Source organism: Rhinoderma darwinii, chromosome 5 (genome assembly GCF_050947455.1).
Source record: "Rhinoderma darwinii isolate aRhiDar2 chromosome 5, aRhiDar2.hap1, whole genome shotgun sequence".
NCBI lineage: Eukaryota > Metazoa > Chordata > Amphibia > Anura > Rhinodermatidae > Rhinoderma > Rhinoderma darwinii.
Genome location: NC_134691.1, coordinates 272,907,593 through 272,932,926, shown reverse-complemented (window position 1 = coordinate 272,932,926; position 25,334 = coordinate 272,907,593). Strand labels below are relative to the sequence as shown.

General features: G+C 41.1%; 1 protein-coding gene across 4 annotated transcripts in view; it reads left to right on the top strand.

Moving 5' to 3' along the window:
• CNOT10 (CCR4-NOT transcription complex subunit 10) overlaps positions 1–25,334 on the top strand; it is a 146,630-nt gene that overhangs the window by 98,880 nt on the left and 22,416 nt on the right. For all 4 annotated transcript variants that reach the window (XM_075827163.1, XM_075827164.1, XM_075827162.1 and 1 more), the window contains 2 exons: positions 2,657–2,737; positions 24,487–24,600. In XM_075827163.1, the coding sequence (XP_075683278.1) occupies positions 2,657–2,737; positions 24,487–24,600 (195 nt within the window). The remainder of the gene's footprint in view (positions 1–2,656; positions 2,738–24,486; positions 24,601–25,334) is intronic.

Below are 25,334 nucleotides of genomic sequence, written 5' to 3'. Positions count from 1 at the left end.
ATCGCACGTTTATGGCCTTTCCTGACACCGATCGCACGTTTATGGCCTTTCCTGACACCGATCGCACGTTTATGGCCTTTCCTGACACCGATCGCACGTTTATGGCCTTTCCTGACACCGATCGCACGTTTATGGCCTTTCCTGACACCGATCGCACGTTTATGGCCTTTCCTGACACCGATCGCACGTTTATGGCCTTTCCTGACACCGATCGCACGTTTATGGCCTTTCCTGACACCGATCGCACGTTTATGGCCTTTCCTGACACCGATCGCACGTTTATGGCCTTTCCTGACACCGATCGCACGTTTATGGCCTTTCCTGACACCGATCGCACGTTTATGGCCTTTCCTGACACCGATCGCACGTTTATGGCCTTTCCTGACACCGATCGCACGTTTATGGCCTTTCCTGACACCGATCGCACGTTTATGGCCTTTCCTGACACCGATCGCACGTTTATGGCCTTTCCTGACACCGATCGCACGTTTATGGCCTTTCCTGACACCGATCGCACGTTTATGGCCTTTCCTGACACCGATCGCACGTTTATGGCCTTACCTGACACCGATCGCACGTTTATGGCCTTTCCTGACAATTGGCCATCATTATATCCCAGAAAAACAATTCAATAGCAAACTGTGAAGCTTAAAGGGTACCTGTGGTTTCATTTGAATTTTGTGTGTGTGTCTAGCTGCCATTAACTAAACACAGTAAAGACCCTTTTACACTGGGCAATAATCGTACAAACAAGCGTTTATAGAACGCTCGTTGCCGATAGTTGCCCTGTACAAACAGGGCAGCGAACAGCAGATGAACTAGTAAACGCTTGTTCGTCGTCTGAACATATCGTTTTAAAAAACTGAAATACTATAGTTATTGGCAGCACATCTCCATCTGCTGTCATGATGTATGGGGACGAGCTATCAGAGTAACGACCACTTGTGCCCATACTAGCTCCTTGTGACAGGAGCAAACGTTGCACCGGCCAAAGTAGACCGGTGTAATAGGTCCTTAAGAGGAGAAGAATCTGCTCCATAACCTTCTCTCTCACTCAGAAACAGCCTCCGGATCATGCAGGACGTACATAGAGAAGTGCCGATGTTAATAAAGTACTTTGGTTGTGACAGCAGAACGACAGGCGTAGGAACTTTCTCTTATCTCCTTCACTTTCTGCTTACTCTTCCCCCTCCCCTCTCCATAGGCTTCCATAGACATGCGTAATCTAATACATGTGAGCTTCAGTACCACACGAGACGGATAGAGCTGAATTTTCAGAGTAAAAGTTAGTTTGACAGATGGAGGGGGAGCAGGAAAACAGCCAGATAAGAGCAGAAAGAAAAAAGAATCAATAAAAACTTTAGGATATAAAGAAAGCGCTACTGACATATTGGGAAAATCCTATGTAGTTGGACAGTTTTTTTTTTTTTGTTTTTTTTTTAAATTTAATATGGCTACGCGTTTCAACACAGCACCTGTGTCTTTATCAGGCCAAAAAGTATTGGGAAATTACAACAGACATGTCATTCATACACACAGAGTAGGATTCAATGATTAATTCCCAAAAAACGCCAAAGCAAGCCGAAAAAAAATTTACAGTGACGTCATTACTGACAGGCTGAATGATGAGCATATAATATGACCAATCCAATAAGTGAGATAAAAGGTTAATAATTATGAGATGACTAAATAGAAAAATGGTACTTATTAAAATAAGTTTAAAATAACCGTAATGTGGCAGTTCATTCAAAGTAGTAAAGCAATTCCATGATCGGACACTGAATCAATTACAGACACATGATCCCACAATTAGAACAGGCAGTGGTATAATGATTCATGGGCAGCAAGCTCGAGTACAAAGGAAGGTAAAATAAAGAATGGAATGAAATACAACCTGTGAAGTAGAAGTGCTGAGGTGCAGCGTGTTAGAGATGTCCAGAGGAATCATACAGCCCGTGAGCGTCCCTGTTGGTGTGACAACCAAGAGAGCTACGGTGGCGGGGAGAGGTCAGAGACTCGCGGCCGGACTATTCTGAGGCGACGGGTGCCGTAATGGGAATGACAGAACATGTCATTCCCATTACGGCACCTCTGTCGCCTCAGAATAAATAATAGATTTCCACTTGCCGAATATGTATGATGGATGCGTATATTTTCTATTTTGATGTAAAACACTTTTTCTTATGGAAAAATAAACAAATAAAGAATGTTTAAAAAAAAGAATAAAAAAATAACTATTCAACTTCATCGGATTTTCCCTGTATGTCCGTAGCGCTTTCTTAATATCCTTTACGTTTTTCTTGATTTTTATTCACTTATTGCGGTACCATTTGTATGATGGCGGTGCTTTGGATTGAGAGCTGCAGCTGTATGACACATCCTATACACCACCATCAGTGTTGTGCCTGAACTGCACAACTGCCATAGGTGAGCGGAACTGCTTGTCCTCGCATTATATTTTTACCTACCCAGATGATCTTGCTCTGTGGCGCCGTGCAATTTTTTTTTTCTCTCTAGGTATGAGCAGAAAGAGGCTTGTTACTCTGATATATAGATATATTTCAACGTTTCTTATCGCCTGTACTATTTTATGCAAAGTTTTTTTAAATGACCGTGCCCCTTTAAGATTGTTTGTTTGTTTTTTTGTTTTTTTCAGCAATAAAAACCATGATGGTGATAAATTCCTTCCTGCTACACCTTCCTCACCGCTGAAACGGCAAGAGCTTGAAAATCTAAGGTATACATATTCTGTTTAATACAATTTGTTTTTATGTACTTACATTATCACTAAAATGTAATATACATGTGAAACATAAAAAATGTGTGTATATGTATATATAATTTTTTTTCCGCTGAGATATTTAACGTTATCATGTTCATTATCGGCTACCGCCGGTGTTAGCATTACCCAAAATGTACCGCGCAGGTAAAATCCTGCATGTGTGTGTGTGTGTGTGTGAGCTTGGGAATGTCATATCAAGGTGACTTTAAATGACGTATTATTACATCGGCCTCGGCGATACAAAATGGACCTAGTCTAGAATTGTAACATGACTTCATGTGTACATATTTCGGTAGTCGCTTGTGAATTTCAGAGCGCTAATTCGGAGAGTGATTTTCATTTTTGTACATTTCTATTGTCCTATCACAAAATGCATTTGACGGAAACAGAAGGGATCACTTTATTGATGAGAGGGTATGGCGAAGAAAAAATAAGATCCTATCGAAGTAGCTTCTTTTATTCAATGCCACTTGGTCCTATCTGTGATCCAATTTCATTGTGAACTGTTAAAAGAACTGTTCATCGTTTCGAAATAACCGGTTCAATTAAAGACACAGCAAGATCCAGAAGACCCAAACATGCGAGTAATGATGAAAAAGCCTTAGATGTTCTGCTCACTGTACATGATAATCCTCATACATCTGTCTCGAGTGGAGCACAACAAGTGAATACCGAAATGTGTACACATGTAATCCTGTTACAATCGTCCATTTTGTATCGCCGAGGCCGATTTGTAATAATACGTAATTTAAAGTCACCTTGATGTGACATTCCCAAGCTCTCACGCACACGCGTCCACACACATTTAGGATTTTACCCGCGCGGTACATTTTGGGTAATGCTAACACCGGTGTTAGCCGATAATGAAGATGATAACTTTAACGTTAAATATATGTGAAAAAAATCTCAATCGTTTGCCGCATCGTTTTTGTATTGAGAAGAGCTTTCAAATGAGCCCGCACGGGGGTGTAGAGTGGCGGCTCATTTGAAAGCTCTTTTCAATACAAAAACAATGCTGCAAACTATTTTGAGAGAGGATTTTTGACCTTGTCTTCGATTGTAACATGATTTCATGTGTACACATTTCGGTAGTCGCTTGTGTATTTCAGAGCGCTAATTCGGAGAGTAATTTTCATTTTTGTACATAGTGTGTGTGTGTGACTTTTCTCTAATACATCAGTGACTACCAAGTACTATCTACAAGCTAGGGGAAGTGCTTGAGTTGCGCAAGTAATAAGTCACAATATAGGGTTAATTTAGAATTGATGCCGATAGAAACACGGATCATACTTCCAGATGCTTATGTTATCAGAAAAAGCTAAATGTTTAACCCCTTGACGCACCAGCACTTCCTGTATTGCAGTGCTTTAAGGCACCGGGATGTACCCGTGCGTCCTGGGTAAAAACTGTCACCCTGTCAAAGGTCAGGGTGACAGAACTGTGCCATCAACTGTTTGACAGTTGATCGGCACAATAAGACGGCAGGGGACCAATCACCGCTCCTTGAGAATGTGTATGTGCTGGAGTTGGCTCAGAAGCTGAGCCAGCACCATCACCGCCGGTTATCGGCTGTCCGACACCCTGCTATAACAGCCAGGACCGGAGCTAGGTTCCGATCCGGCCGATTAACCCCTTAGATGCAGCGATCAAAGCGATCGCTGCATCTAGGTGGCTTCTAGCCTGTCGGCAACCATGGTTGCTATGGGCGCGGGTGTCAGCTGTTTGTCACAGCTGACATCCTGCTCTAACGGCGTGGACCGGAGCTAGGCTCCGATCTGGCCGATTAACCCCTTAAATGCAGCGATCGCTGCATCTAGGTGGTTAGATCGCACCCTATGATTGCTAATGGCAGCCATCGGTACCCGTGGGTCTGCCGATGGTTGCTATGGCAACCGTAGCCTAACAATGGCTTTCTAGTACGGAAGTCTATTAGACCCCGCCGGGAGGTGATGCCTAATTGGCTTGCTGTCAGCTCTAATACACTGCACTATGTGCCTTGAGGGGTGCAGTTTCCAAAATGGGGGTCACTACTTGGGGATTTGATTTACTATTTGACCCCAGTGCCCTGCCATTGTGGGCCAATGCTGCGAAAATAGGCCTCGCGTGCGCATTTGCTCTTTCACTCCTAAGCCCTGTCATATGTCCAGGCAAATGATAAATGCCTTGAGGGGTGTAGTTGACAAAATGGCACCTGTACACGAGTCCAGCAAAATCTGCGCTTTAAAAGCCAAATGGCGCTCCTCCCATTTTGAGCTCTGCCATGTGCCCAAACAGCAGTTTAGGGCCACACATGGGATATTGCCGTACTCGCGAGAAATTGGGTAACAAATCGTGGTTTTTTTCCTATTCCCCCTTGTGGAAAAAAAAATGAAGCACAAAACTACACCTTTTTAAGAAAAAAAAAATAATTTTCACTGCCTCAATTTAATACAATCTATGAAACACCTACACCCCTAGATTACCATGAGGGGTATAGTTTCCAGAATGGAGTCACTTCTCATGGGGTTTCTACTGTACTGGTACCTCAGGGGCTCTGCAAATGCGACATGGCGCTCAAAAAACAATCAACTATAATCTACATGCCAAGTAGCATTCCTGCCATTCTGAGCCTTGCTGTGTGTCCAAACAGCAGTTTATGACCACATATGGGGTATTGCCGTACTCTGGAGAAATTTCTTTACAATTGTTGGGGTGCTTTTTCTCTTTAATTCCTTGTGAAAATGAAAAAATTCAATATTTTAGAGGAAAGAATGTAGATTTTCATTTTCACTGCCTAATTCCAATAAATTAAGCAAAAAAACAGTGTAGTCAAAATGGTAACTATACCCCTAGAAATATTCCTTGAGGGGTGTAGTTTCCAAAACAGGTCACTTTTGGGGGGTTTCTTCTGTTTTTGGTCCCTCCAGAGCGTTGAAAACACGACATGGCACTGAAAACTATTCCAGCAAACGCTGCTCTCCAAAATCGAAATGGTGCTCCCTCCCTTGTGAGCGCTGCCGTGGGTCCAAACAGCAGTTTATTACCACATGTGGGGCATTGCCGTAATTGGGAGAAGATGCTTTACAAATGTTGGGTTTTTTTTTTCTCATTTATTCCTTGTAAAAATAAAAAATTTCAGATTTTCATTTTTACAGACTAATTCCAATAAGTTTAGTAAAGAAACTGTGGGGTCAAAATGCTAACTATACCCCTAGATTTCTTGAGGGGTGTAGTTTCCAAAATGGGGTCACTTTTGGGGGGTTTCCACTGTTTTGGCATCACAGGACCTCTTCCAACCTGACATAGTGCCTAAAATATATTCTAAAAAAAAAAGGCGGTCCCAATATCCTCTAGGTGCTCCTTTGCTTCTGAGGCCGGTGCTCAAGTCCATTACCACACTAGGGCCACGTGGGATATTTCTAAAAACTGCAGAATCTGGGAAATGAATATTGAGTTGCGCTTCTCTGGTAAAACCTTCTGTGTTAAAGAGGCTCTGTCACCAGATTTTGCAACCCCTATCTGCTATTGCAGCAGATAGGCGCTGCAATGTAGATTACAGTAACGTTTTTATTTTTAAAAAACGAGCATTTTTGGCCAAGATATGACCATTTTTGTATTTATGCAAATGAGGCTTGCTAAAGTACAACTGGGCGTGTTGAAAAGTAAAAGTACAACTGGGCGTGTATTATGTGTGTACATCGGGGCGTTTTTACTTCTTTTACTAGCTGGGCATTCTGACGAGAAGTATCATCCACTTCTCTTCAGAACGCCCAGCTTCTGCCTGATCACTGCTGTGACGTCACTTCCCCAGGTCCTGCATCGTGTCAGACGAGCGAGGACATATCGGCACCAGAGGCTACAGATGATTCTGCAGCAGCATCGGCGTTTGCAGGTAAGTCGATGTAGCTACTTACCTGCAAACGCTGATGCTGCTGCAGAATCAACTGTAGCCTCTGGTGCCGATGTGTCCTCGCTCGTCTGACACGATGCAGGACCTGGGGAAGTGACGCCCAGCTTGTAAAAGAAGTAAAAACGCCCAGATGTACGCACATAATACACGCCCAGTTGTACTTTTACTTTAAACACGCCCAGTTGTACTTTTGCAAGCCTCATTTGCATAAATACAAAAATGGTCATAACTTGGCCAAAAATGCTCGTTTTTAAAAAATAAAAACGTTCCTGTAATCTACATTGCAGCGCCTATCTGCTGCAATAGCAGATAGGGGTTGCAAAATCTGGTGAGCCTCTTTAAACAAAAAAATGTATTCCCAATGAATTTTGGCAAAAAAAATTTACATTTCCGCTCTACTTTGCTTTAATTTCTGTGAAACGCCTAAAGGGTTAAGAAACTTCCTGAATGCTGTTTTGTATGCTTTGAGGGGTCTAGTTTTTAAAATGGGGTGATTTATGGGGACTTTCTAATATATAAGGCCCTCCAAAGCCATTTCAGAACTGAACTGGTCTCTGAAAAAATAGCCTTTTGAAATTTTCTTGAAAATGTGAGACCTTGCTGCTAAAGTTCTAAGCATTGTAACGTCCTGGAAAAAGGGCTTTTATAAACATTGCTTTGTAAATAAAACTTTCTTCATACTTTGATTCAGTTCCTCATCCATTTCAAGTTCTGTGCTTGCTGTGTATGAATATGAACACTGATTATTTACACCTAGTGGCAGTAACTTCGCACAGAATTTGCATTGATAAAACAACTAACTTAACGGTAAGTAAATGACAATGTTGATCTATATTAGGTATACTATTAGATTAGCATAAGTAGTTTTAAAAGTTAGGCTCCATGCACACAGGCGTGCCCGTGATTGCGGGCACAGCCGGCCCACCCGCACAGTCGGGCCGTGCTCCCATACTTTGTATGGGAGCACGGCCTGTAAAATGCAAAAGAACGGACATGGTCCATAACTTTTGGAATATTCCTACGGCACAGACACCCATCCGTAGCAATATGGAAAAGTGTCCACGGCCAATGGAAACTGAATGGATTCTTAATTGCGGACAGTATTACGGTCTGCGATTACACACAATTTTTACGGTTGTATGGGCCGCCTTGTCCATTCAAGCAGATGATAGGACACTGGGACAAGTTAATAAAATGTCTAATGTCAAACACAACAACACTAAGGCTCGGCTCACGTCTGCGTTTTAATGTTTCCTAAGGGGCCTACATCGCAGATCCGGGCCTGGCTGCGCTATTGTCTCCTGTAAAATTTCCGTTGGTCTCTGGGGGTGTCCGTCATGCATCCGGACTGGCGTTTCTGGCATTTTCATTGCTGTGCTCCTCTGACTGAGCAGAACAATGGAAATACCAATGCAGATGTGAACGAGACCTAACTCCACCAACTTTCCAATATATTTCACTATTGAGTCGCAGTTCTGTGAAGGTCATATACTACTACTAATGTGTCTTCAATAATAGGAATGTTTTCCAGCTCTTTAGACTTTACAATTGTTAAGTCAATCTGTTATTCCTCAAAGGACCAATTTCTACCAATAACCGACCATTTTTTTTTAACGTGCTCATAACCATAACGGATTGTCTTCTACAATTGTGTAAGTAGCATAGAATGTTATGTATGCGCTCCATTTAATATGAAGATTTCCCCAAAAACCTAAGGTCTGAGTGAAAAGGAGTTGCACCGTTTTAAGAAACCCACTTCTTGAGCCGTCCTTTATGCATATGAAAGGACTATGCTTTTATGTATATGTACCATGTAAGCCACATCGCAGTACAGAATAATTGACATGCCTTTATAGTGCAGTAGCAGTGAGATTTGTTGTCTTTAGTAGGGGTTACTGTATGCTCACTGAATGACCCATGCTTTAGATTTAGTGGTGTGTTCTTCAGACCTCCGTCATTCCGGTATGATGCCTGTGGGTTTGTCTGTTAATCATTCCTACCTTTGTGTCTGCGCTGTGCTGCCAGTAGCTGTGGGGGCCCTGGTGTAGGAGCAAAGGAAATATTCCCACATGCACTGTCCCCGCCTCAGTAGCTGCCAGAACTTTTCCATTCCTCTTGGGCAACAGTTCAATAAGTCTTTGCATCACCTGGCTGCACTTTGAGATTCCATACGTTTTAAAGTGTGAGAACAAGCAAGTCTTGTTTAAATAGGTCATGACCAAGTGATCTGATCATGGCCGCCATGGGGCGATCAAGGGGGGAATACAAGTCTATTTTGTTTGCAAGTGGAAGTTCAGTGTAATCCCTTTCTTGCCTGGGAGGCCTGTAGTTGCACTGCAGATTTAAGCAGCAAGCTGAAGTCTCCTGTTGGGGAAATTGCTCTTTCAAGGATAGAAATTCTCTTCTGTGGTTTTGAGAAGATCAGCGCACTCTTTTGTCTAACACGCTAAATCCACTTGAACAACCTTTGCATATCCAGATGTTTTTAAATTCAGAAATCTATTTAAAATGTTATCAACTCATGTTTTTGTAACATTATGTTTGGTATAATAAACGGTTCTCTAGGTTCTGCTTGAAAATGAAATCTAGGAGTAACAGGTCACATTGCTGGAAATACAAGCTGGGCCTCCTAGATCAGTGTTCGGGTACATGTGGGTGCCTACACTGCAGCCCCTGGCTCCCCTACACCATCTGTGTACTGTACAGTGTGTATAGTAAGTACATTGCTATGTTCACACTCTGCTACACTGCTCAATGCAGGTTGCCCTGGTGACTACTGTACATAGCTTTAAATGCAGCATAAGGCAGAACTTGCTGCATGTGTTTGTTGCTCCTATTGAAATGGAAGCTGTATAAATTCGTATGCAATGAGCTCCCCCTAGTGGCAGCTGCAGCCAGACACCATTTTATATTTAAAAAAACAAATGTCTGGTTGTGGTTTGTGGTTGGTCTATTGAGGGGCAGACATGCAAAATACGGATTGGTATTTGATCTTTGATCATTCTTTCACCTTTACTTCCTATCAAGTGACTATATATTTATGTATTGGCAATTTACTAGGTTTTTTTTGTACAGCGTGGTTAATACCTATATACTATACTGCCCTATCACATGTATATGTAATGTGATGCATTGTTTTGACTCATACCACTACCACATTTTTATTATGTGTTGTCTTGTGTGATGGTCTATGTATGTTTTTATAAAAATATTTTCTAAATAAAGATATTTTTTTATTTTATTGGTTAGTGCTATATTTGTACTACTGGTGATTTTATATTCTGGATTTATTGTCTAGATAGATATGGATCTATATCTATCTCTTGATCACATTTTTATATGGTAAATGCAAATATAAAAAAAAAATGACAGTTCTGTATTGCAAGAAACTGAGCTGCAACCCATATATAGTTATATATTGAAATGAATCCAAACTGTTTCGGGCTAATAGGTTGTAACATAGGATAGGAGAACTTTTATTCCCTTTTTAATAATAATTTATAAAACAACCAACATATTATGCAACAATTTACCGTCCCCATTTTTTGTCTGTCATGTAGGGGGGTGGGGTTTGCGAAATTCTGAGCTTGTTCAGCGCTCGCAGCAGCTATTGTTACTGTTTCGTTTCTCCCGTTTTGCAGCAGCCCAGATGTCATTCATGCTCCATCATTCCTCAGACCATTCAGTACTGATCTGGGTTTAGAGGGACCTACAGTTATTAATCTGAGTAATAATCTAGCAACCGCTATAAGGAATATAATCGATAAGGAACCCTGGCACCATGCTCCGTTTCACGTTCATGCGAGCGGTGGTCTCCCCTTGATGTGTCGTTTCTGTCTTCTGTATGATCACAGGCTTGTTTTGCTCTCTTTGCCGGCTGTAGTGGAGTGTAACCTAGCAGCACCACGTAACACACACTACGTTCCTTCTCTAGCATGTCAGCAGGAGTGGAGCTGCTGAACATTCAAAGTATTTTCCTTTTTGATACCTCAAGTGGAATTCTTTTCCTCCTCTCTGATTCCCAGTTCTTTATCCTCTCCTTTCTCTATTTAACTCTTCTTTTACCCTCTTAGATGGGATACTTTATAGAAATCTGCATTGGACAGTGTACAATTCAGATTGATATCCGTATTCACAATACATTTTCCTTCCAGTCATAGGTTTTTCTTTTACTCTAGTCCCTGGAATATTTCCAGAAGCCATATTACTCCCCCATTCCTCCAACATGGAATTAATACTTATTTGCATCATCAAACAGATGCCGGACTCTGCTGTGTGTTTTCCCTGTTCTTAGTGGCTCATAAATTTTCAGTGACTGGCATTTCCCAACTTAGGCTTTTTCCACATGGATATCGCTAATTCCGGGGCCCAGTTCACATATAATAAACTCTAATTTTATATGGCGAAGCACATTTTCTGCTTTCTGCCCTCCCCCCAATGTTTCTTTGGTCCTCGTCTAGGTTTGAACTGCTGATGTCTCAGTAACTTGGGATATTTATTACACTGTCTGACAGTGTGAACTTGTAATCAGAATAATGTTGTTTTTGTTTTTTTTTTACATATTTTTTAAATACATTTTAGACCATCCAGATGCATGAGATGTAAAAATCTTTCTATTTTTCAGTATTGCAAATACTTTTTCAGTCACTATAACTGATATGCATTATATATGATCTTACATTGCACATCACGAGGTTAAAAAAAATAAAGTTAAAAATCTGCCCAAAGACCTATTAATTGTGCTCCATTCTACAAAACATTGATTTCAGATTTTCGCTTGAGAACGGTGTTAATGCTTTGCGGCATTCATTCAAAATTGAATGAGGATCTATATTTTGTGCCATCAAATGACTGAGTGCAAACAATCAGCTAAGTTACGCGTTACGTAGGTGGGGTTGGTTCTTGAAATTGGGCTGCTAGTTGTCAAAGATCCGGTTGTTGTTTTTTAGGGAAAACGGACAATGCCTGCAAACATAGAAGTTACAGAAACGTATGTTGAAGATCACTCGGTTCTCTTTAGACTGACTTGTTTCCAATGAAAAGGCGTGCAGTCGGTATTCTGACCGTTTAATTCTTATCAATGTTTGTTCCAATTGTGACCGTCATAGGTGTATTCTCCTAAAAACCACTAACCCGTAAGGTTTAACGCACAGAGAAAACACTACAGTTTTATTATAATTTAGTTTTCAGCTAACCTTTTACATGAGGTCTTCACACATGAAGAATGTCTGGTCTGGAAAGGCTTCACTTCAACTAGGGTTCTATAACGTTCCCAGATATCAGCTGACGGGCTGGCTCCTGTTAGTTCTTCCAATTACACTTATAGTATAATCTAGAGGAAGGATTATTTATAAAACTTCACTTTTAAGCTTAAATGAAACATGGAACATCACATGTTTTATGAAACATATACGGACATATAAAACATATAAGTGTCAGAGGCAGCGGAATAGATCCTTGTGCTTTGTGGTCAGTGTTAAAGAGAATCTGTCACCAGATTATAAGTGCCCTATCTCCTACATAATCGGATCGGCGCTTTATTTTGAAAAACGATCATTTTTGAGCAAGTTATGAGCAATTTTAGATTTATGCTAATTCGGTTCTGAATAGACAACTGGGCGTTGTACAGAGGAGTGTATAACGCTGACCAATCAGTTACCAATCATCGTCATACACTTCTCATTGTTCCAGCCCAGCTTCTTTCACTGCGCAATCACATTATAACAATGGGCTGGCACAATGAGAAGTGTATGATGCTGATTGGTCACTGATTGGTCAGCGTCATACACTCCTCTACAACGCCCAGTTGGTACAAAGTAAAAACACGCCCAGTTGTCCATTAAGAAACGAATTGGCATAAATCTAAAATTGTGCATAACTTGCTCAAATTATGAGCAATTTTAGATTTATCACATTTATGACATCCATGGAATTGAGCGCTGCTGCACGTAAATATTGCAGGGGTGCTCGGTTTATACAAGGTATGCCCCGCCTATCTGGTCTGTGTATCGTATGGGACACCCATTATATAGTGCCCTGAATGGGTGTCCTCCTTTGTCCGTATGTCTATCCGAAAAATCCGGTCACTTAAGTGATATTTTACTTTTGCTTGGTAAAAATGTATAGTTTTATGGTCCTGATATAATCTGGTTTGCAACAAAGTCTCATGTCGGGTTACCAGGAAGTCCTTCTTTGGTTCTCACCCGAGCGTCTTTGGCAGTCCTAGACGAAAGTGCCTGTACTGTAACATCAGGTCATTGCTCGTGTGCTGCAATATGCCTGACACGTGCGCCACAAGGACGTTATCTTCAGTAGACACCGTGGCAGATGTATAAGCATTCAATAGTTTGGAATATATGATGATTCAACACCTTGGAAGTCCTGAGTGACCTCTTTAGATAATTTTTGTTTTACATCTTCTTTATTTTAAGTTTATCCATTATAGTCGCTATACTTTTTCTTTTTGTATGCTTTTGCGTTTGTTCTTTAAAATAGTTTTGGGTTTTTTTTTGTTTTAATTTATTAGATTTGCCCCATAGAAAATGTAAAATCTACCTGTGCACTTAATGTGTGATATAAATTGTTTCTTTGTTAGGACAGGCAATGAAAAGAAGAAAGTCCCAGGCATAAGGAAGCGCAATGTTTAGGATTAAGCGATTTGTCCATGTTGCTTGTGCTCGGGCTTCTTATGCTCCAGAAATCTGTCTAACTTGGTTAAGCAAACACTTAACTGATCTGACATTTCATCTTGGAAATGCTGTTACTTAGAATTAACGGCAATCTCTTTCAGACACGTGGCACGGTTCTCTCATAAGGAATTTTCTGTATGATTGTGTGGTCCTAGAAAAGCAAACCATAACCAAAAAAAAAAGAAAACAGAGCGACGCGTTTAGACCATAGTCATATGGAAATTTTATATAGTTACCAAAACTAAATTGCATGTTTTGTGGTATCCTTTTCAATTGATTCACTCTAATGATTCTAAGAATACTAAACAGACTTGTCAGGTCTCATGGTTCTTGTGCGTTCACGTCCAAGGGGCCACATGCTGTTCTTACATCTGTAAATCCGTTAGAAAGAAGTGTAAGCTGGATGAAACTGCATCTGTATTATAAACTTGTAGAACATGCATTATTGTATGGTGAGCAGGTAGTGTTGCCGCAATCTTCTCCTTCGCAGCTCCTGGCAGAACTGGAATGAACTTGCTTCATTACTGAAAAGCTTTTGTGTGTGTTCAGATTGGATGTGACATCTGGGAAGGGACACAACAGTACTTGCACGAATGGGCTTCAGGACCTGTTTTGGAGCATAATTAAAGTGTGTGCCTCCTGGGAATAGGGGAATAAAGACGCCCTGGGCCTTGCCATGAAATATATGACTTACTACTAGAGCGAGAGTGGGCTTGACAGTTACCAGAAGGTTGCAGCTGTAATAGCCCACCTACCTTTAGGAGAGTCATGTTCAGTGTTCTCACGACTCTCCTGGCCAGCTCCACATGAAACCTACAAAACTTGATCCCCTCAGCTTCCTAAAAGTCACCTTCACAGCCTCCTATTTTAATCCAAAGCCTTAATTCTTCCTTGCTACAAAGAGAATTGCTACTAAAAACAAGAAAAATAAATCCTGTGTTTGTATCGCTATTTTTTTATTTTTTTTGTATTTATTTTTTAACAATAGCGTTGATCATGTGTAATTTGGAAGCTTACAATAAAAAAGATGTTTAGGCCCATTTGAGACTGATGTCCTGAATTATTATTTTTTTTTTAGACCGGATTTGCATAAACTCAACGGTTTACCATAATTTTGACTATGACTAACTATTTTTGCTTTTTGAACCATTTTTCGGCAGTTTTTTTTTTGGCCATTTTACATAAAGATCTTCAGTTAGGTCAGAGCCTTTCCAGAGTTGCTACATGTAAATCCTGTTTAAGAGAATGTTTGGAGGGGAAATAAGATCTTAAAGGGGTTTTCCACTTTTAAACTATTTTCTAAAACATTATAAATATCCATTAAACAAACTTTGTAATATACTTACCATTCGAAAGATCTTGATTTCTTCGAATTGCAGCTTCGGTCACGTGACGCTGGCCCCATCGGAGTTCAGGCCTTCCAATGATCTGTTCGATCGAGGCATGCAACGTGTGCGTGCGAGGCTCAACGACACTCTGAACCACGCACGCGCTGTACAAGGATCATCCATTGCGCAGGCCAACCGTTGGCTTTTAAACCTAATGAAGGGTACTGCGCATGCCCAAAATGTAATTGAAGAGACGGATCGATGTAAACAAACAGACTAGCTATAACCACTTCAGGACTGAGCCTGTTTTGGCCTTGAGAACGAACCCGATTTTTTTTTTTTTTGTTTTAATTTTTTTAATTTTTTTTATTTTCGAATCTGACATGTTACTTTATGTGGTAATTTGGGAATGTTTTTACCTATCCACGTGATTCTTCGATTGTTTTCTCATGACATATTAGTGTGTTAGTGAAAAATTTGTTTGATTTTTTTTTTTTTAAATCAATATTTATTTGTGAAAATTACCAAAATGTAGAGAAATTTGCACTTTTTAAATGTATCTGCTACACAAGATACTATTTCACATATCCCATGTGTCTACTTTTTGTTTGTTTCGTTTTTGAACGTCCTTTTATTTTTCTAGGACGTTACAAGGCTTAGAACTTTCACAGCAATTTCTCCCATTTTCTAGACTATTTCAAAAGGCTATTTTTTCAGGGACCAGTTCAGTTCTGAAATGGCTTTGAGGGCCTTATATATTAGAAAGTCCCCATAAATCACATCATTTTGAAAACTGCACCCCTCAAAGTATTAAAAACGGCATTTAGAGGGTTTTGGTTTTTTTTTAACGCTTTAGGCGTTTCACATGATTTAAAGCAAAGTAGTGGTAAAATGTACAAGTTTCATTTTTTATTTATTTTTTCAAAAATTCATTTGTAATGAAAAATTTTCTGTAACAGGTTTTACCTGAGAAATGCAATTCAATATTTATTGCCCAGATTCTGCAGTTTTAGAATTATCCTACATGTGGCCCTAGTGACCCCATTTTGGAAACTACACCGGGTTATAGTTCGCATTTTGACCCCACAGTTGTTTTGCTAAATTTATTTGAATTAGTGTGTGAAGATGAAAATCTACTTTATTTTCCTGAAAACTTAGACATTTTTAAAAGGAATAAAGGAGAAAAAAACCCAAAATTTGTAAAGCAATTTCTCCCTATTTACGACAATACCCCATATGTGGTAATAAACTGCTGTTTGAACCCACAGCAGGGCTCAGAAGAGAAGAAGCATCATTTTGGATTTTGGAGCGTGGATTTTGCTGGAATAGTTTTCAGTGCCATGTCGTGTTTAAAACGCACTGGAGGGACCAAAACAGGGGAAACACCCCCATTCCCCCCAAAAGTGACCCCATTTTGGAAACCACCCCCCCTCAGGGAATTTGCAAAATCTTGTCCAAATCTGGTGTGAAAAAGAATCTCTTAACAAATGCTTCATTTATCGGCCAGATAGTTCAGGGCGTGCAATGAAGAAAAGCACCAATATTCATTGTCCTATTTGTACTGGGTTCAGAGATTACCCCTGCCCCCCAAAGGGGTCAAAATGTTATGTATGCACGTGCCAGTGCCTGGAAGTGAAGGAGCAGCCTTAGATTTTCAGGACCCAAGTTTTGCATGATTGGTTCAACAGCCCCATTTGATTTTTGAAGAGACTCTGAGCCTCCAGAACGATGGAAACCCCGCAGAGATGACCCCATTTTGAAAACGACACCTCCAAAAAGTGTATTTAGGGGTATGAACACTTTTTTTTTTTTTTGAAGAAGAAGAAGAAGAATCTTGTGAAAATCTGGCGTGAAAGAACATTTTACATGTTCTTTCACGCCAGATTTTCACAAGATTCTTCTTCTTCTTCAAAAAAAAAAAAAAAGTGTTCATACCCCTAAATACACTTTTTGGAGGTGTCGTTTTCAAAATGGGGTCATCTCTGCGGGGTTTCCATCGTTAAATTCCATCGTTCCATCGTTTCCATCGTTAAATGTAAAATTTTCTCACAAATGCTTCATTTATAGGACCATTTTTTCAGACACAGCATGCAAGTGAAGAAAAGCACATTAACATTTATCAGGCTATTTATTCTGAGTTTAGAAATACCCCCAAATTGGCCCTAATCTGCTTTTTCTGGACATATGGCAGGGCCAGAAAGTATTGGAACACCAAGGATTTTGAGGCCTAATTTTACTTGGATGATTTTTGGGCACTTGTGTTTGCATGGGCCTAAAAAATTGTGCAGATACTACACGGTATTACAAATCCTACTTATTCATCTAGGGGTATGATGAGAATTTTTAGTTTTGTTATGGGGGATGTTCAAATCCGGAAGCACTCCTTCATACACAGTCTAGGGTGGGAGGGACAGGTGTTACACTGGTATGTCGTGTCCTTCTTATGCCTCTTTTGGCACAGTCACCTCTTCTGGGGGTGGTTTTTTTTCCACTGTGGGCAGCACTTCACCAGGAAAGTGCTGCCCTGGAACTATCCTGGGGACATCCGTACTTGCAGAGGTAGAACTTTCTTCTACCTTGGCCACATTCCCAAAGAGAAGGGATTTGATCGCCACCTCCTGGTACTCCAGGTGTGTCCCCTCCTGACCAGTGCTCCTGTAAATTACAAACTAGTTGTACATTGGCATTTGGATAAAGTACCCCAAGTTTTGTTTTTTTTACCAAATTTTGGATTTCCGCATGGCATTGTATGGTTTGAGCATCTGGTCAGAAAGGTCCACTCCCCCCATACATTTTTTATATGCCTGGATGCAGACAGGCCGTGACGTGGTTGTGGGTATTGCACCATGCACAGGGATAAGAGATAAAGTGGCATCATGAATCGATGTTAGCATCAACACCTCCTTGGCCCTGAATTTCAAAAATAGGACCCCTTCGCTCTGGAGCGCCCTGCTCTCCCCACACTGCAGGGTTTGGCTGAGAAGGGTTTTTGGGAGCGGACTGTCGTACGCGTCACCGTTTCTTGTTCTGTCAGGCATTTGAACAGGGGTACGCTTGTGTACCAGTTGTCTATACACAAGTGGTACCCCTGATTAAACTGGGTTGAGGAGGTCCCAGACAATCTTCCCAGTTGTGGTCAGGATGGGTGGATGGTTTGGGGGCTCAATCTAACTCGCTTCCATTGTATATTTTAAAAGTATGTGTATAGCCCGATTCCGACTCACACAATTTGTATATTGATGCCATACCTGGCACGTTTGTTGTGCAAATACTGCCTGAACTTCACCCTTCCCTTGAAATGCACCAGGGACTAGTCAATGGCAATTTCTCTTCCAGGGGTATATGACAAGGAATATTTTTGGGCCAAATGAGAAATAAGGGGTCTAATTTTAGTCTGTCGAAATAGGGGACATCCGGGGGGGGGGGGGGGCGCTGGGAATTATCATTAAAATGTAAAAACTTATATATTCCCTCAAAACGGGCATTGTGGTGCGGTATAAGGGGAAGTGATAAAGTTTATCAGTGGACTAATAGGCCCCCACCGATGGCTTCTTTGTTAGGCCCATATTTAGGAGTAATCCCTAGTGCTGCAACATTTCTGCTTTGTCGTGGGATGCCACCTGTATGGCCTGGCATAAAAACTACCGGGGTTAACCGCAATAAATTGCGCACAGAGATTTGTTTGCTCAACAATTTTGTCCACAATGCTCTCCGAAAAAGAGCTGGAAAAACTACATTTCGGACATCCCTGCTGTCTGGACTTTTTTTTTTATTTTATTTAAACTTTCGTTGCACACGACCGCTACAGTCTCTGATCACTTCCACTTCCTGACTCCAACAGAGGAGATCCGAGCCTGTGACGTAGTTTTTCTAACGTTCTAAGCTCTGATTGGTTAGTCTGTGCAGACTTACCAATCAAAGCAATCTCCATCAGGGGTCTGCTTCGATTGGTCTCTTGTACTCTGGCCAGACACCAGGGCAGACAGACTGCACAGTTAACCGCCGCTGCGGTGTAGTGCCACGCGGCGGTTAACTTTTTAAAGTGGAGACGTAACTGAACGTCAAGGTGCGCAAACTTACTGCACACCTTGACATGCAGTTACTTCAAGGTGCGCGAACGGGGTTAACCATCAGAAATACAAAGAAAAAGTCTGTAGAGGATATTTCCCCCTACCGCAAAAAAAGCGGTAGGGGAAAAAAAAGTCATCTTGGAAAACCCCTTTTAAGTTGAGTATAATCTGGTTGAAACAAGTTTTTGTGTGTTTGTTTTTTTTTCTTTTCTGCCTATTTATGTGCTACTGGAAAAACAGAATGCTGTAAAGAATGCGATCTGAACGCTTCAGGTTTTTTGTTCCTTTTTATTAATCTGGTCTTCAATTGCTGTGCAGTGCAAATAGCTACTTGTCCATTTCTTAACCTATCCACCTATCCGTTCATAAACTGCTTGGGAGCTCTCCAGAAAGTGGAAGGTTTTGGCGTTTAACCCCTTCCCCCTGCTGGCATTCTGGGCCCTAATGTCCAAGCCATTTTTTAGATTTTTCCATTGTCACATTCGAAGAGCTGTAACTTTTTTATTTTTGCGTCGGCATAGCTGTATAAGGTCTTGTTTTTTGCGGGACGACTTGCAGTTTTTATTGGTACCATTTGAGAGTAGATGCGACTTTTTGATAACTTTCTATCACATTTTTTTTAAGTCAGGATTAACAGAAAACAGCAATTTTTCCATTGTTTTTTATTTTATTTTTTACGGCGTTCACAGTGCGGGTTAAATAATGTAACAGCTTTATAGTCGGGGTCGTTACGGACGCGGCGATACCAAATATGTGTAACTTTTTTGCTTTATTGTAGTTTTTTTTAATAGTAAAGCATTTTGTAAGGGGAAAAGCTGGGTTTTTCATTTATTTTTTTTCACTTTTTTTTTAAATTAACTTTTATTAAACTTTTTTTACTTTTTTACTAGTCCCACTAGGGGACTTCACTATCCTCCGATCGCTATTATAATACACTGCAATACTTTTGTATTGCAGTGTATTACTGCCTGTCCGTTTAAAACGGACAGGCATCTGCTAGGTCATGCCTGCGGCATGATCTAGCAGGCATTCGCTGCAGGCAGACCTGGGGGTCTTTATTAGACCCCCGGCTGCCATAGAAGACACAGACACTCGGCGATTTTATCGCCGGGTGTCAGTGAGATGAGAGGGAGCTCCCTCCCTCTCTCCAAAACCATTCAGATGCGGTGCTCGCTATTGTGCACCGCATCTGAAGGGTTAAACAGGTGAGATCGATACTAATATCGATCTCACCCGGCAGAGCAGGGACGCCCCCAGCCCTCAGCTGCTTCTGGCAGCTGAGAGCAGGGAGATTTCACGGCTCCCTGCTCTGTTTACTTTATTCTAATGCAGCGACGTAGTTTGGCGGCGCTCTAGAATAAAGCCCACTAATGACCGCCGTAAAAAGACGTATCGGCGGTCATTAAGGGGTTACTATTTTGCCTCCTTTGCTTTCTTTGTTGCTAAATTGGGCCTGTTGACAAGGGTTTGAGAAGCGATTTCCATTTTTAAAATATATATGATATACTCTGTTAAACATTTTCTGTCATGTCATTGGCATTCGTCTAGAAAGTTGAGGTTTTCGGTTTGTGATTTTAGAAACCATTTTATTTTATTTTTTCTTTGAATGAGCGCGCCTCACATAAAATAGAATCGGCATGTTAAATTAATCACAGTCCTTCAATTAGTGCTGAATCCAGTAAATGAAGGGCTGCCTGTTGGGCGAGTCCAGTGCAGAAGTCACTGGCTTAATTTAATATGCTCATATCCTGTTGTGTGATTGTTTGAAGGGGGTAAATGTGTGGCTCGGATTTCCTTGCAGGAATGTTTTCTGTGTGATCCAGGAAGAGGACGTGGTAAATCTCAGGTCTTATCACCTTGGGCTCTGCACAAGGCATTTGTTTTTCACATGTTCCTAAGTCAGCAGTGCGCTCACAAAACAATTTATTTATTAGGTGCCGACATACGCCACAGCAGAGCATTGTAGGAGCAGTGGGCAAGCATGCGGAATGTATGAATGTACAATGTGGAGTTGTGTGAACGAAAATCTATTCATATAGATGCATTTAATATGTTAGAAGGCAGAGTAATCCTGTACATAGGTTGTTGGGGTGCGTTCACATATATCAGTAGTATCAGCATCAGTTTTTTGTTTTTTTTTTGTCTGAAGTGATTACAACTGATGCAAAAATGTATCAGTTGCCATGAGGCTTTTTCACTATTTTTTACTACAGAATCATTCGTTGTCGTTAGTTGACTTTCATTTTTACCACAGTGGTCCACCAAAAGCTAGTCTAGGGTCTGAAAAATGTGCCAATTTTATCGGAGTGTTGCAAAGCTTGTGATTGGATACATGATAGATTTAGATACTTGTGTACCATGTCAGGGCTCTCCCTCTCTGCTACGGCCTCATTGCTACACTGCCGTCTTACACACGCACATTGTAATGTCACATGTGGCTCATTCAGTGCAGTGCCAAGGCTGGCGCCGAGTGAGAGCCCCACCCCCCCCCCCAGAAGGCAGCTGCTGTCCACTGACCTCACATCAGATCTGATCATCGAAGCAGCCTTGTGAGCCTCCAAAGATGCCAAACAACTAGCCCTAACTTCAGGAAGTAGTTAGTTTTTGGCGCCTTTACAGCTACCCAATTCCACCCCACATCTCCAACCCAACCCACCCCACACCACGCAGGGATTGCTGTTCTTTCTATTCACACAACAAGGTTTGGGTGTCGGACGGAAATTACAAATTTTTAAAAACGGATGAATTTCAGGTGTAGATAATGAAAGCTCCCTCTGTATATTGTCGCACCGCACCCCCCTATAGATGGCGCCACCCCCGCTGTATATAGCGCTACCCCCTTTACCTGTAGATAGCGCCACTGAAGCTCCCTCTAGCAGCGGAATCACTGGCCAGCTCCCTTTGCTCCTCCGCTCTGAACTAATACTGAAGCAGGGAGCTGATGGTTCCCTGGTACAGTATTGGAGTCTACTGTAACTGCGTCCTTCATGCCACCGGCTGCCCAGGAGAGTGGGACCCCGCCCGGTGCCAGGACTGTCCCACTTTATCCGGGACGGTTGGGAGGTATGACGTCAGGGGCTCCACCTGGGGCGGAATGCCCGGCCACAGTGGCACTATCTATAGTGGGGCTGTCACTATACTCCGCTCATGCTCACATCCACCTTCCTGCCAGGTGCTGCCGGTAGGTGGATGAGGCAGCACCCGGAGTTCATCTGGTCACAGTTAATTAAGAAAGGACATGGCGCTGGTCCTCCCTGGGAGCTAGACCCAAAAAAACACTTCACTCAACGTGTTTAGATCTGGCTCCTGCACAGGTCCAGCGCCGTATGGCGCCACTACCGAACACATACCATAGAAAGCTATTGGATCTGTTCTAGCATTCGTTTCCCTCCGGGTGACGGCTGCTTCGTCTGTATACTTTTTTTATTTTTTTTTCTCCAGGTATTGTGTGTGTGTGTGTGTGTGTGTGTGTGTGTGTGTTATGTGTGATATGTGACGTATACCACTATCTTGGTTTTCACATATCAGAGTTGTGTTTAAACCCACCTCATCTGCAGTCTGTTTTTTTATTTTATTTATTTTTTGTGTGGTAAGATACAGTAATTTAATGCTAACAGGGCCCGAGAGACCCTAATAAGTCTTATTTGCTAAACAGAACAGACTTATCATAAAGCTGATCCAACTAGGAGCAAGATGCAATTGGAAAAATCCTTTCCTGTGGGCAGATAAAAGTAAACTACTTTAGTGTGATTCTAGTTAGTCATACTAAAACCTGAACTCCTTCTTTGTTTTATTCCCAAAAGTTCAGTAAATCAAAACTACTCCTGTGAATGAGCTGCTAGTTCTTGCCAAGCATGTTTTAACCCTTGTAAAATATTCTGATCATGGGAGCCTGTGGTATCTTACATGTAACCAGCATTCACACATGACTATTCAACACTATATCGCTTTTTATTTGATTTACTTAGTCTTTTTTGCTTTACATTCTGCAATTCATTTAGTCAAGTGTCATATAGAGATTGCTATTTGGGGCATGAACGTAAGAAAATATCTGGTTACTCTTGTGGCAGGTACTCGTTGGCCCTGACGTTTTGTGTGTATTATTCTTTGGCACACGATTTCTGCTAAGTAGGAGCTTCTTAGGAGTACCTAAGTAAGTAGGAGCGTATATCGCTGCTACCACCATTGTACATATTTTTGGGAATATTCACAATTTAACATTTGCATTGTTTGGCAAGTGACCCAAATAGATTATTTTTTTTCACTGTTCTATGCAAATCATAATATTTTTATTTAATATTGTTAAAGAAAATCCTATGGCTTTCCCTAATATATCTCTTGTGCCTCAGTTGTGTGGGGTGCTTACTGTCACCATCCCTTTTGTGTAGCGTAACTCTACCAGTGATGTCTGTCACGCAAGAGCCTGGAGCACTTGACCATCTGGTGCACTTGCTGGGGGCATTAAAATGTTGTTTTTCCAGCCATTCCACTTTCACCGGTATAGTTACGCTACACTCCCCATCCTGTATATAGCACTGGTCAGCAGTTTAAGGGTTCAAAACTGCTGACCGATTTTGCTTTAATAATAGTGACTACTAAAGTGCTAAGTATTCCACTGTCTGACTAGATATAAAGAGCTGTCGTTCAAAAGTATAAATGTATCCCTGCCTGTATGAACCATTAAAAACTGAATTTTATTTGGGTAATTCAAAGCCCTAAAATAAGGCTCAATAGCCAAAACACTAAACTGGCATACTGTAAACTGTCACTATTGCCACTTAGGCATCATGCCCACTTCAGTTTTTGTCGTCGGGGTGCTATCCATTTTTTCAACTGATAGCACCCTGACACATTCATTTCAATGGGGCCATGCACACTTCCGTTGTTTTAACGGAACCGTGCGGCCGTTCCGTCAAAAGTAGTGCAGGTCCTACTCCTGTCCGTTTTTGACGGAACGGTCTCGGCCATTTAATTGAATTTGGTCCGTGAAACCATCCGTGTGCGGCCCATGTTTGACGGAAGTGTGCATGAGGTCTGAGTTGCGTCCCTGCGCGTTTCTGCACCTGGCCGTCCGTTGACCAGCATCGTGTACACGCTGGGAGACTATAGAGTACGCAATAGGTGCTGACCGGCAATTGGGATTTTAACAATCAATAAATATGACCCCTGATGGTTTACTCTAAAAACCAGGGGTGCATAAACGCGTAGGGACGCAACTCCAAGTGGCAATAGAGACCAGAGGGTTCTTCTATAAGAAGGGAGAGTGGCATGTTGGTGCTGTAGATATACATATACGGTATCACAGTTCCATGTTTATCTACACTGAACTTTGATACTTTAAAACAACCCCCCCCCCCCATTTTTCTGGTCATATTGCTTACGCCTTTTTCAAATAAGGCGCAACAGCCAAAATACTAGATTTGATTTAGCTAAATAAAATTAAATTTTAGAGGGGGTAACTACGTACACTGTACCCATCACCAATAGGCTGTTATAACCCAACAAATTCTACTTAAACTGTAAACCTTAAATAAAAGCTTTAATTTATAATAGACAACTGAACATAAAATTCCTATAAATAATTAAGGTTTGGGTTGTGTGGAAATGCGGACAGGATACATTGTACATGATCATTTCTCGACCTTGTACAGAAGCCTCATTTTTTTTTTATATGTTTCATTTAGTTTTATTGAAGTTTTTTTCTTTTTTTTTTCTTTGTCCTCTACAGGTGTTCTGTTCTCGCATGTAGTGCCTATGTTGCTTTAGCTTTGGGTGATAACCTTATGGCCCTAAACCATGCAGAAAAACTCCTTCAGCAGCCAAGATTGTCTGGATCTTTGAAGTAAGTTTGTTCCATATAATCCTTGAAGCACATTTTTCTCACCTGACACAGTACACAAATGTGTTACTTTCCTAATAACCCAAAATTATGCCTCAATACATTTTCATACATAACATCACTGTTTGCTTATTAAATGCAGGTGGACTTTTGCTGGTCTTCACTCAAAACTTGAATAATTTATTTTCACACATGTACACTGTTGCTTTTCTATTAAATTTGTAAAGTTGCAGAACCTTTTGTAAAAAAAAAAAAAATAATTATGCCCAAGCTTTTTGCAAATACCGGTGTTTTTGTGTATTTGCGGAACCATATCTTGGGAGCATAGCCCCTCCAACTTTATTTAGTAGAACTAAGATGTAGGCTCTTGTATTTGCATGGTTAATGTCTGACAGGTTCTCACACGGGACATTCATACTGACTGCGTGAATGAAGCTTTACTGATAAGGTGCTCCTAGGGGTAGGCTGGACTAGACAAGGGGCAGTCGTAGAGGTTCATTTGGCTAGACCAGGGGTCTCAAACTCGGCCAGGTAAGTGGGCCACATATAGAATAAAATGTGAAGTGGACATTCCTTTCAAATTTGATACATTATAAAATTATTGTTAATCAATCATTTATTTGAACTACTATAATAATACTACATTACTATAACAATACATTACTATAATAGCGCTGGGTTTAAACTTAATGGAAATTTGTGAGCTTTCTCCACGTGCTTATTTCAGCAATCCAGTT